Raw genomic sequence first — 14,234 nt, forward strand, 5'->3', positions numbered from 1 at the left:
GTGTTCATAGAGAGATGGTGTAATCTAAAACTACATCATTTGCTCCTGAAATAGCAAGCTGAATATCACATAAGGAAGCTTTTTTTTAATGTTGTAGACGAGTAAAATATGGAGATTTTCACTGAAAGCAGAAAGCAAAGATTGTGAAAACAGCACTGGTGGTTTATAGATTGGCTAATCCTTTTCCTTGGGAAAAACCTTTTGGCTTTGCAAAATATAACCCCTTACAGCCTGTGGGTTCATCTGATGCAGCGTTTGATGCTAGTTACATCACAGGCTCACTTTGCTGTGTTATTCTTCCGTGGTCAAGCTTGAATGAGCACGCAAAGGCAGTGAATGTAATTTTTTTTTACTTGTTACAAGAGTGACCTATTCTACCTCCAATTGCTTGAAACAAGAGGGGGGAAACAAACCCACAACACATTTAAGGATGGCTTGCAGAAGGTGTTATTTGTGAGTACCGTTTTCTTTTTCATCTGTCCTCTGGTCTCTGACATCTGCATTAAGGATTCCTGACCTCATATTTGAGGCAGAAATATGAGCAGTGATCAATTTCTTGCCATGAACCATTTTTTTGGGTGCTACCTCTTTGGCAATTTACCGATGTGCATTTTAGAATAGTACAGACAAGGGATGTTTTTAAAGCAACAGAAATAAAAGTAAAAAGTATTTTTTTAATGAAACACCTATTCTACAGATAGCAGCATAAGGAAAAATTAAATATATTGAACAGAAAAAAGGAGCGCAGAATTTTCATAATTGTCTGTCACAGGAATCGAAATATATCTTCCATCTTGTTTTAATGCTTTGTTCTATTAAAACATACACTGTCATTTAAATACACTACTTGTTCTAGGAAATGGTAAATCATCTTAGATAATGTGACCTCGATGATATACAAAATTCTCTCATTCTGTATATCATGAGTAATATATTTATATGTATATATGTGTGTGTGTGTGTGTGTGTGTGTGTGTGTGTGTGTGTGTGTGTGTATATATATATAATGTTATTTTTGCATGCCCTAATGATGCAGTAAATGCTTGGGAATCGGTTCATATGATTTATGTAATATTAGAAAGAGCATTGCAGGCAACACAGCAGACATTTAATATTTCATTTGTTTAATGCAGTACAGCAGATCGTTGTGTGAGTTGTCACCTGTGGTTGAAGAGCTGGGTGCTTGTATACTTGTAGCCAAGAGTGAAGGATGTTAAAGTTTCCATAGTGCTTGTGACATCACACAATCTAAGTATGCATGGAAACTGCATCAGGCTATTTTATTCATGTGTGTTTTGAAGGATCGAATGGGCTTTGACTTTGACACTTGCTGTAAAACACATTGTAGTACCAATATATTATCTCACCTCAGCCCAAAATCAAAACAAAAAAATTACCCAGTTTTATTTGGTCTTTTACTTCTAACTCATAACAATTCACAAGGGCTGTGCCCACTACTTGCATTCATCATTTCCATTTAAAGATCTTCTCCTCTCAGGACTACATTTAATTTGATCAAAGCACCCTAATGTGAATTCCAGGACAGCTATTCCTCGCCTCGGTCTCAGCAATTTCAATAACATCCACTTCAAACCATCCACATTCTAGTATCTTTATTCATGATCAGTAAAATAAGCTATTCATGAATAAGGTGCTACTCAACATTTAATAAAGAATCTGACCTTAAATTTTCCTTCTCTGCGTGTGAGTGGCACATATGGTCGGTGAGAGAATCCATCTGAATATTCTAAAATTAAGCTGAGCTTGGATATGATGTGTTTGTTACACACAAGGAGGTTCAGATAAGAAAAATGAATTCACATAACTGGTTTTAGCTATTAATATAGATTTGCTTCTAAATGTTGGTGCGTATAACAAGTTAAAAAGGAAGAAATACTCTGCGCACCAGATTCCATTTGTGTATGGTTTGGGGTTTCTGGTTTTCAGTACTGTCTGTAATGGGATCGTGTTTGTTTTAGTGCATAACTTGTCTCAACTAGAAAGTCAGTGTGTGTGTAGATAATTTGTCCCTCCGTATGTAATGCAGATTTCTGTGGTAATTTATTCTTTACTTTGTCAGTTATTATAATAGTCAATTGCCCCACTATATAAGTAACTTTATATTGGTATATATTAAGAATGCAGATTTTGTAAGTTTTTGATGACTGCTTTGTTACTAATCTCATCGTGATTACTATTGCAACTGAGTTGGAGTTCATTTTTTTCCTCCATAAAAATATTGGAGGTCGTTCAGGATAAGTGAAGAGCATTTGTCTTGAACAATGGCATTGCTGTCTTGTTTTTAGAACCAAACGTCCATTTGTCTCCTTCCATTACTGCTTGTTTTTCTAATATTTCTCCCATGCATATGACAGCATTTACTGTAGGAAGGAAGGCCTGACCTGTCACTTCTTCTGCAACTGCAGTTTTAACTTGGTTAAGAGAAATTAGCCGCATGAAGAAATATCGTAAACCTAGGTATTTCTGAAATATTTTTCTGTGGTGTTATGTATTCATGATCTGTACACTTGTCTTTTTAATGGATAAGCTATTTCTTGTGGTAATATAGCAAATATCCATCACTGGTAAATTCAAACTAGGGGATATAAAAAATGTTAATTGACATGCAGTAGATATTATGGTTTCAAATAACACTCTAAATAAACATGTTCCATTTCCAAGATAGGTAACACAGCCATTCATAAAGTCTGGTTTCCCCTTTCAGAATACTACATTTGTAAATATCAAATGTAGGTGGACCCATTCCTTCTGCTCGGTCTTTTCAGATAAAAATCTATCTGAAATGTATGATTTAGTAAAATCTACTAGATTACTGTAGATAATGGAACATATGTCTTTCCACAGTGGTATTAGGAAGTAAGCTTTGCTGTGCTTGCAACAGTCTCTCCACATTATTGTGTTTTCTTCCTTTTTGAATAGTAGACTAGAATTTATCAGCCTTGTTGCTGGCATGTTTGGTTTCTATGTTGTTAGTATAGACTGAAACAATGTAAAAATACAAATGGAATGTATACAATATTTGCATGCAATAAAATCCCTAGTATTTTAGGAAATTCTGGTAGTATATTAATGAACATACTAAGATGTAGAACATATTAATTCTTGCTCCGTCATATTCTCCTCTAACAGCATTTATTCTCCTTTTCCTATGCTACATTTATTTCTCTCTTGCTAGGGTCCTATATATAATTTTAGCTTTGAAACCACATCATTTAATTCTGGGATACAGTTTTGTATGAAAAAATCAATAGAAAATAATGTAATTTGTTCTGTAAATTGATTACTATAGAGCGACCTTTAAGAATAGATCTTCTTAATCAAACTTGTGAAGGGAATTAAATGCTCCAAAGTTGTAGGTAGCTACACATTGCTATTCTTAATTAAATTTGGTCTAATTAATTTCTTACAAACTGTGCTGTGGGTTGATATTTAAAGGCAACATCTCTCTCTATATATATATATATTACAAGGTATTTTTATGTGTTTACTTGAAATAAATATTGTTTAGAAAAGCAGAGCTGCTTTTTATAATCATAATGTATAATTCAAGTGCTATACATCCTAGGGTGCTGTGAAATAGAATTCAAACTTCATGCTTACTGTGCTGGTAGAAATTTAAATGTTTTAATAAAGGCAATGGTCTTAGTCTCCCAGGAAAGCAAAGGATTTATTTTAGGACCATTTTGGTTAGAGTGTAGGAGCACTAAAAGCCTACTTACCGGTCCTTTTAAAAAGGCAATGATTTCTAGCTACTAACATTTGGGGAGGGAAAAAGAGGAGGAAGGGGGGAACTGATGTTAAAAAACCCCAAGCCTGTATTTGTTTTATATACTGTAACACTCTCACACAATATGGGTGTTTGACAATAGGGCAAAAATCATGTAGCCCTTAGCCCTTTCGTAGGCAAAATTACCACTGAATTCAATCGGGGGGTTGACTGCAAAGGACACAGTAAATACCACACGATTTAGCCCATATTCATGGAATTCGGTGGAATTATTTTTCTCTCTTCACTTTTTTTTTGTTATCCTCAAATGCTTTTAATTCTGCTTTAGGTTATAGGGCCACCATGCTCTTTTATACCAAAGAATTGAGCCACAACGTATGGCCGTGCTGCTTTTTTTTCTTTGAAGTCAAAATGTCAAATTATAATATTTGTGTATCGTAGCCCTGCATCATTAAAGTGAGATCACAGGGGACGGTTTCTGATTCATTGCTCAAGGTAAACAGAAAGGAAGGCATGGAGTTACTTGCATTGACACTTACTTGCCACCAGATGTCTCATTCTCTTCCCACAAGTATAGGTCTGGACAGCTGTGTACTGAAAAGCTGCTTGTTAAACTAAAGAAATTAGAAGACTAAAACGCTATTGAGATATGACTGAGAAAATTATTGCTGGACAGAAAACAGAGCAACAAAAAGCTAAGTTAATAAAAAGGTTTTTGGGGGTAGATACAACATCCAAAGCTGAGTCAAACTGCAAAATATATTCTGGAAAAAGAGATCACACAGTGAAGGGGAGATCTGACTCCTTGCAGCCAAAACAATTACAGTTTGTCCTAGTAACCTTGAACAGCACACTGGGTGAAATTTGCCTCTGTGCAGAAGGCCAGCACAAAATTCGGAGTTAAATTGTGCTGGCCTTTTGCAGGCCTTTGCATTGAGTTGCAGGGATTTTCTGAGTATAGAGCAGTCCATTAATATATTGCCTACAGAAATATTGACATGTAAAAGATGTCCAAAAGCAGCTGATGGACTCAAATTCGGAAAAGTGGGGCACTCTTCCAGAACGAGTATCTTTGAAAGAATAACTTTCCCAGCCAGCTTTGGACTTTATGCTAAGTGTTAATGCTGTAGTACAGTACCAAGTACCTGAGTCACTCCCAGAGCATGTCTACACCACGCGGAAAATCAATGCTGCCGCGGTCATCCTCTAGGGTTCGATTTAGTAGGCATAGTATAGACCCACTAGCTCGAACTGAAAGAGTGTCCCTGTCAGTGCTTTATTCCTGCTTCTTACAAGGAGTAAGGGAAACCACCGGGAGTGTTTGATCCCGTTGGTCTCTCACTGTGTGGATGGTGCAGAAACACGACGTAAGATACAATGACTCAGCTATGTAATTTATGTAGCTGACGTTGCATATCTTACATCAACCTTCTGATGTAGCATAGACCAGGCCCCATGGTTTACTAGGCTTTTCATGGAATGAGACATTAAGCCAATGGTCTCTTTTACCCATATGTGATGGATGATAATTTTGCTGGGGAAAAAATTGCATGCTATCATAATGATAATGATATAATTGTATTGGTTTTCTTATAGCACTTACAGCAGTAGTCATAATAATTACAAATAAAACATGCTTTCTAAGTGCAAGAAAAGGTAAAGAAGCAGCTGGATTTCTCACCCTGCTCTGAACATGTGCTTTTTATGTTTATATCCCTTCTGGAATTTGTCTGTCTTGATATTTGAAATAACCACTAAACAATCTCTGGAAAATGTATCCTAAACTTTTTCTCAAGTCCGAGCCATTCCTAGAGTTTTCTTACAGAGAACATGTTCTTTTTCACACTTTAATTAATGCTAACCAAAAAGCCACTCTCACTTGCCTCGTATCTCTGGTGGAGTAAACAGGCCAGACTTGCTGCAGTCTGTCGGCAAGAATCAGTTAGCATCTTCTTGCAGGGAACCAAACATGCTAGTAGAGCTCTTTGGCAAAAAGTACCTGTTACAAGAGGTAAGAAGAGGTTCAGTATTTTGCAGAGGAGGTTTACTATGAAAGTAAAGAGACATAGCTCATCGAAACATAAGCAATTTGTTGTATCCCAACATTTCAGAGACTACTAAACAAAGGAGCTTTCACACCAAACACTTTGGGATCTGAAGAGAGGGCACCGTATCATCTGCCTCTTGTTAAAGTTATGATGTTCTGTGAATCTGTTTCAGTTGTCCGTAGTTTGAAGTGAAGATTCTAGTATACCAATATAAAAAGCAATGGTGAGAGTAGGCATCTCTGGTTAATGTCACAGTGAAATATGAAGGTATCCTACATGAGAATTCCTTTACAGTCAACATACTGGGAATTTATAGAGATGGGTTTGAACCAAGCCCCCAGATTTAAACCTTCTGCAAGCTCTGGCTAAGTCTCTAATTGTATCCATGCATTATGACATGGGCTCATCTCTTTTATAATTGATACTATTCTGAGAGGAAATATTTTTGCTACTTGGGAAGTCTGTTTGAAGGAGGGATCTGTAAAAGAATATAAATATTGTAGGTGACAAGCAAAGCTTTCTGTTCAAAGGAACCTTGGAAATGTGTGGAGACATGAAAGAAATTGATTAGAATGAAAAAGAATTGCATAGCACCCATCTTTTGGAATGTTACAGAAACATTTTAGAAAATGAAATTGGCAGGATAAGCATCTGCCAATCTTCAGGAATTATCCTGGGTCAGTGTTCTTCCTTGATGTCATTTTAGGCCTTACTTTTTAGAAACTGTTTCACAGATTTATTTCTTCAAACATAAATTTATTTCAAAAGTCTATGGAAAGGATTGAATTACTGTAAAGTTTACATTTTTTCTGACTTACTTTTAAGTATTCAGGTGACTGTTACTCAGACTGCCATAAATGGAAATATACGGAGGGAAAAATAAATGCTACAGCAACTGGTCAAAGGCGTACAGGATCTGATTCTGATCTCACTTGTACCAAAGAAAATGGAGTTCCTTTGGATGACACTGAGGTCAGGGGCTCAGACTTATGCTCATGGTATCTGATCTCAGAATGAATTGGAATGGCCTCAGTCCTTCAGAACTAGAGATGGGTTTAAACCAAATGTTGGATCCAACAGGCCAGAACTTTGGGTGTGACTCAGAACTTCATGATAGCCTCTGTGGGTGTAAATGAATTTGAAACAAAAACATGGATCTAAACTGCCTGAGGCTTTGGAAAGTGAACATCTAAATGTGAACCTGAACACGGCAACTTGATTTCATCTGTAATTAAGATCCAGGATGTCTGAATTTAAACTCTTCAATTTGTTACTGTTTCATCTCAGTGCCGCTGATGGGAACTACCATAGTATGCTACATCCAATTCAGCTGTTAAGTACCTCTTAACTCATATTTTATGTGGTTATTACCTGATGAACAGACAGCACCTATATGTTGTAGAGAATAACTGTATTTTGCCTTTTCAATGAACCTTTCATATGAGACTCTCAAAGCACTTAACAAATGTTATTCTGCCTCCAAAACCCCTTGAAATAGATGATTAATATTAATCCCATGTGCAGATGGGGAAACTGAAGCACAGTGAGAATAAGAAACAAACCTTGTCCATGCAGCATGGAGCAGGGGAAAGCCAAAGCAGAGACAAGTTCTTTTTTTAGGAGGTGAGGAAGTTAGGGTTTGTTTTTCTTTTCTACCAGAGTGTCAGCAAAAGCTGTTTATGGGTGAGCAGTGTGCAAAATCTGCACTAAGCAGAACAAAGTCCATATTCCTGCTCCCTTAGTCCCAAGAGTAAGCTATTGGCAGGGTGGAGAATGCATATGTCAGAGATGACATTGTTCTAATGAGCACAAACTTCATGTGACAGGGACACTTGGCACACATGCCCTGCTTTTGTGTCCCTTTTTGGCCATGCCTTTGCTTCTAGATCAGAGGCATTTGATAGCCTTGTAGCAGTGCTCTCATCAATATGGGATCAGGCTCATACCTATATTGGGCATTACCTTTTACCTTTCAATTCTCTCTTCTCTCTGGGTACATCTACACTGCACTCTTATTTCAAAATAAGCTATTCCGGAGTAGTTATTCTGAAATAGCTTATTTCGAAATAGCACGTCTACGCTGCACGGAAGCCTCAAAGTTAGTCCGAGGCAGGCTTCCTTAATGTAGACGTGCTATCTCGATGTAGAGCCCCAGCAGGCACTGGGGAGGGATAATTTAGAATTGCCCTGGTAAGGGGCTATTTTGAAATAGCAGCAGTGGAGTGTCTACACAAGCTTTATTTCAAAATAGCTATTTCGGAATAGGCATTATTCCTCGTAGAATGACATTTTGGAATAGGCCGTCCATTATTTTGAAATTATTTTGAAATAATGGAATGGCTGTGTAGACGCTCACATTGTTATTTCAAAATAATGCTAGTTATCTCGAAGTAACGACGCAGTGTACACGGCACCCTCTCTCTCTCATATGCATCACAAATCAATATGTAGATTGTTCAGCCACTTAACTGCTGTGTCATTTAGGGCTTCAAGGTGTAGCAGTCCACCCTCCGATCTTTTAATTTTGCACTCCTCCACCATACGTTTGGCCATCTGTGTTGCTGCCCCACAGTCCAACTATAAAGATTGGACTTGCAAATGATATGTGCAAGACTTCCACTAATAAACCTGTAATTTACTTATAAAAATAGTATTTTGTGGTATGTTATTCCTTCTTTTTTATGTATCCCTTTTAATAACTATTTCCCCTAGGAATGTTACTCCCTGCCCCCATCACCACTTTGAAGCTCTCCACCCTCTTTTTCAATGTAAGTTGTTTGTGGACTACCTGCCAATGAACACCTGTATCATGATTGAAAGACATCCTCCCACAGCACTTGATTATTCTTCAGATACGTTCATGGTGCTTATTTGATGGATGTTTTTATTTCTTTCCCAAGGGTCAGGTTCTTTTAGGAGGGTCCATCAATTGCCATCCTTAATCAGGAAAAACTCACTCACCTTGGCCTTGCAGTTGCTGACACAACTGTTGGCAGCAGGGTTCAGAACGCTTTGACCTTCATCTTTAAAGGATTAGTGCCTGATTCCTTTCTTTCTGAAGAAAGACCTTGTGGCATTTTTCTGCTTAACTACTCCTTTTGATCTTATAAGAGGATGACCTCATAGGACTCTCTTTAAACACAGGAAGCTTTTTTTTTTTTTTTTAAAGGCAATCATTTTGTGACACTCAGGAGAATGCTGTGAACAAAAGAAACGAAGGCCAGAAATTACTTGTATTAAACAAATCATAAGTAGTCTTTGTTTTCATTTTTTAAATAAATTGGAAGAAGAAAATCTCTTTAGCAGGCACATTTTCTTCACGTAGATGCTGCAGGAGATATAAAATACTGGTTTGACTTTTTTATTATTTCTATCCAGTTTCCACAGAATGCTGTTTTCAGGAAATTTGGTTTGTTTGTTTTGTCACGCTATACTTAACTGCACTAAACCTTGTTTAATGCTTCCCTAGACAAATGCTAACTATTGAGGAGCACTGCTGTGCATCACTTGTAATTTGTTCATATTTTTTCGGCTGTGGCATTTGTATTGCCTTGTATCTTTCACTGTACTCATCCATAGTAGTAATAGTGGCAATAATAATTAATAAAAAGTTATGAAATGCAAAATGTTTGTTTTTATTATGAAACAAGGACTTAATTTGAACATGTGTCCATAATTAGTTTATATGTCTGATTTCAGGGACTTTTTCTTTGAACTCAAATGTCAACTCACATGCAGTAAGTTAAGTTATCAAACTTAAAGCAGTTTGGTGCAATTTATTTCTAGCAGCTGGGCCGTGAGCGTTTAAAGATATTATGTTTCTTTATTTACATATACATCTCATTCTCCTCCTCACATTTGTAAGTATTGCTCTCATACAAGTAGCAAGAAACAGCTTGACTGGTGCAGAGTAATTCAGACATTTGAAATTTTGTATTTCTGCAGGAATTTTAACCCTTAACCTCCATTATCTTTGCTTCTGTCGTGTCACATGACAAGGCGAAGACATAAAGTCATAAATTAGCATCTTTTTCTTGTTTTGTTCTTTGCAACAAAATTTTACTCGTTGCAATAATTCATTATAATCATTCTTGATGTTTACATAAGTTTGGGAGTATTTCCCTTTATTTTCTGGGAATCCGAGTTGATAGTTGTACTTCAAATTTCATTCAAACTTATGGAAAGTTTCAAGCATCCCTATTAGTACCTACCTTTCCCTTAAAAACCCCTTTCTAGACACTTGGTGTTTTGACTTTGTGTTTTTCCTTGTGTCGTAGGTCTATAAATACTCTGCACCAGTTTTGCTGTCCAGCTCCATTGTACCATACCCAGCTAACTGTCCCTGCCACACACTCAGAGTACAGGTAAGAGTAGATATGGTCCACCCACCTGCTATTGTTAAAGAGAGATCTGGTTTTATAATCTTATCTAATAAAATGAGTCTCAATCTGTTGATTTCTCTCAAGCACTGCTGAATGAGAGAGAGAGTAAAGTTATCTTTATAAATTACAGAGGGCAAACCTCCCTAGATTCCCTGTGAGAAAGTAAAATAAATATTTCTAGAAATTGTGCTCATGAGACAAATGTATTAAGCCACTGAATTTTCCCCTTAACATCTAAGTTACAGTAAGCAGCATGGTGTAGGAAAATGTGAACCTTTTTACCTCAGAATACTTTATTACTGGGTGTAAAATAAGTCACAGATCCGGCTCTCCTGCAAGATCCTGAGCACTCTCCATTCTTTTTTAATTCAGTTGAACTAGAGGGCATTCAGAACATCATAGGAGGCATGTGCAGGATCAGGCCCTGCATGGACTGAGCAGTGCACTACAGTACAGCTAGCCATTCCAGTTAGAGGTAGCACATGTGGATTTTCAAATTCTTTTAAAATCTAGGCAGCAAATATTATACACTCCCAACAGAAAATGTGTAGCAGCAGTGAGGGTGAGTCTACACTAGCCCCCTAGATCGATCTAGGGAGGTTAATGAGAGTGACTGGAATTGCAATTCAAACCAGGGATTTAAATATCCTGCGCTTGATTTGCATGTTCCCGGCCGGTCGCCATTTTAGAAATTGACTAGCCCAAAGTAACTGCCCGCATCTACACGCGGCAGTGAAACGGGATTCCGGAATAATGCCCTAAATTGAATTAGGTGGTATTCCTTGTGGAATGAGGTTTACCACTTAATTTGATTTAGGGCTTTATCCCATTTCACTGCTGCGTGTAGATGCGGGCAGTTATTTCGGGCAAGTCAATTTCTAAAATGGTGATTGGCCGGGAACATGCAAATCAAGCATGGGATATTTAAATCCCGGGATTGATTTTCAATTCCGGTCGCCCTCATTAGCCTCCCTAGATCGATCTGGGGGCTAGTGTAGACGTACCCTGAGTTACTGAAACACAATGGGACAAGTCATCCAAGGTGTTTAAACATATGGAAATTAAGATATTGTGCATGCTGTGAACAACTTGTCTTTTATTTAACTTCTCTTGTCAAATTAGCTAGTAATAATTGCCAGCTCATGAATAATACTTGTACCAAAATATTGGAAGTATGGTGCCGAAAAACCCTCTACATGGTAATAAGGAAAGTAAAAAACCAGCAATGAATCCTAAATCTGTAAATGCACAACAAGTTTAGTTATTTTTTCTATTTCACGTGTTAGTTATCCTTGATCATTCATGCGTTGAATGCTTTCCATCTTTTACATTTTCAGTCTTCATCTATCTGTCCTCCTGTTGGCTTCCTTTCATCAGCAGTGTTTTCACTCCACATTTGGTAGTGGTAAATCTGCAATCTAGTTGTAAATGACAACTGTGTATCTCATCCTGTGCTGACAAGTGTCGTAACAATGAGTAGGTTTCCAAGTCTCATTTCTTCATGACTTTTTAATTTTCTTTTGTGTTAAATATAATTGCTCCAGAGAGGGAGCCCTGCCATCAGTCACTAGATAATACGACCACAAATGTTTTAGTTTCTTGACTATGTTTGAATAACTTTCTACATTCTAATATGGAGGCAGGGTTGCCTAGCAGATAGAGCACTGCACTGGGATTCTATTGGGTCATCTTACTTCCTCTCCTATTGATATGATTAGAATAATTTTAATATTGCAATCTTTTTAAATAATGTAAATCTATATCAAAAGAATGGTTAGTTTATTGATATTATATAGGAAGATACAGAATGCAGATTACTTGCTAGTGCTCAAAAATAATAAGAACATAAGAACGGCCATAATAGGTCAGAACAAAGGTTGATCTAGCCCAGTATGCTGTCTGCCAACAGTGGCCAATGCCAGATGCCCCAGAGGGAGTGAACAGAACAGGTAATAATCAAGTGATCCCTGTCCTGTTACTCATTTCCAGCCTCTGACAAACAAAGGCTAGGAATATCCACCCTTCCCATCCTGCCTAATAGCCACTGATGGACCTAACCTCCATGAATTTATCTAGTTCTTTTTTGAACCCTGTTAAAAAACAGAGAGGTCTTCACAACATCCTCTGGCAAGGATGGCAGGTTGATTGTGCACTGCATGAAGAAAAACTTTCTATTGTTTGTTTTAAACCTGCTACCTATTAATTTCATTTGGTGACTCCTAGTTCTTATGTTATGGGAACAAGTAAATAACTTTTCTTTATTTACTTTCTCCATACCACTCAGGATTTTATAGACTGCTATCGTATTCCCCGTTACTCTCTTCTTTTCTAAGGCTACGTCTAGACTGCAGGCCTCTTTTGAAAGAGGCTTTTTCAAAAGATACTTTCAAGAAAGCCTCTTTCAAAAAAGAGTGTCTAGACTACAACCAGTACTTTTGAAAAAGGCAGTCTGGAAGCTCTCTTTCGAAAAAGCACAGATTGCACTACATAGCGCCTTTTTTGAAAGAGCACTTTTTAATCACTCTTCATATGTCACTCGTTCCAATCCCCTAATCATTTTGTTGTCCTTTTCTGAACTTTTTCCAATACCATTATATCTTTTTTTGAGATGAGGTGACCACATCTGTCCGTAGTATTCAAGATGTGGGCGTACCATGGATTTATATAGCGGCAAGAAGATATTCTCCATCTTATTCTCCATCCCTTTTTCTTATAACGTACATTTCAGAATTGTGGGGGATGGGATATTCAAAACCACTCACTGTTAACATAAGTCTGTTCCCACCGAAAACATGGGGGCTGTGTCTACATTGGCACCCTTTTCCGGAAAAGGGATGCTAATGAGACACTTCGGAATTGCAAATGCCGCAGGGATTTAAATTGTCCCTGCAGCATTTGCATGAACATGGCTGCTGCTTTTTTCCGGCTCGGGGCTTTGCTGGAAAAAAGCACCAGTCTAGACAGGGATCTTACGGAAAATAAAGCCTTTTCCGGAAGATCCCTTATTCCTCTTAAAATCAGGAATAAGGGATCTTCCGGAAAAGGCTTTATTTTCCGAAAGATCCCTGTCTAGACTGGAGCTTTTTCCCGGCAAAGCCCCGAGCCGGAAAAAAGCGGCAGCCTTGTTCATGCAAATGCCGCAGGGAAAATTTAAATCCCCGCAGCATTTGCAATTCCGAAGTGTCTCATTAGCATCCCTTTTCCGGAAAAGGGTGCTAATGTAGACACAGCCGGGGTCAGACTCTCAGACGCTATGTAAATTATCATAGTTCAGCGGAAGTCAAGTTTTGACAATTTTTACTAGCTGATGATGTGACTCATAGACTCATAGACTTTAAGGTCAGAAGGGACCATTATGATCATCTAGTCTGACCCCCTGCACAGTGCAGGCCACAAAATCTCACCCACCCCTCTTAGAATAATCCTAATCCTTGTGGCCCAAGGATTTTACAGAATTAGAGTTGCGACAAACTCTGAGTACTTGTTACAGCACTAAAAGCCAGGTTGACTCTTTGTGTGCAGAGGAGTTACTTCATGGCACAGGAAGAAAGCATTTTCTCCATTCTGTCCTGATCCTGCCATGAAAAATGAATCAATGTGGAGGTTAGAGTGAATGGAGCTTTGCCTACCCTCTCAACATGCTGCCCCAGGGTTCTTCCTTGGCATGTGGAACTCTGTACCACCCTCCACACAGGGCTAGTAGCAGCGTTTCAATTGATTCCAAGTAGAACTGGACAAAAATGTTCGGTCAAACAGCTTTTTGGCAGAAAAGTGCAGTTTGGGGTTGACCAAAATGCAAATTCAGCTTGAATTCAATGAATACTTTCAAATGAAAAAAGGGAGAAGGCAAAAAGCTGAAAAAAGAATTTCAGCATGTCATTTCAACATTATTAAAACAAACTGTTGTGTCTTTCCATTTAGAAGGACTTATCATTTTGAAATGTAGATAGATTTTTTTTAAGTTTTAAAAAACACTCAAACACAAAATGAATGAAAGAGAAAAGAATTGTTTTGGGTCAAATGAAACATTTTGTTTCATCTAAATTCCTCCCCACC

At 37.7% G+C, this 14,234-nt stretch overlaps 1 protein-coding gene across 6 annotated transcripts in view; it reads left to right on the forward strand.

The window, feature by feature from the left end:
* IQSEC1 (IQ motif and Sec7 domain ArfGEF 1) overlaps positions 1-14,234 on the forward strand; it is a 616,154-nt gene that overhangs the window by 332,409 nt on the left and 269,511 nt on the right. For 3 of the 6 annotated variants that reach the window (XM_075939730.2, XM_075939719.2, XM_075939720.2), the window contains exon 3: positions 10,074-10,160. The exons of the other annotated variants lie outside the window; for them this stretch is intronic. In XM_075939730.2, the coding sequence (XP_075795845.2) occupies positions 10,074-10,160 (87 nt within the window). The remainder of the gene's footprint in view (positions 1-10,073; positions 10,161-14,234) is intronic. 6 annotated transcript variants of the gene reach the window in all.

This window comes from Pelodiscus sinensis, chromosome 11 (genome assembly GCF_052426305.1).
Source record: "Pelodiscus sinensis isolate ZL-2025 chromosome 11, ASM5242630v1, whole genome shotgun sequence".
Lineage (NCBI taxonomy): Eukaryota > Metazoa > Chordata > Testudines > Trionychidae > Pelodiscus > Pelodiscus sinensis.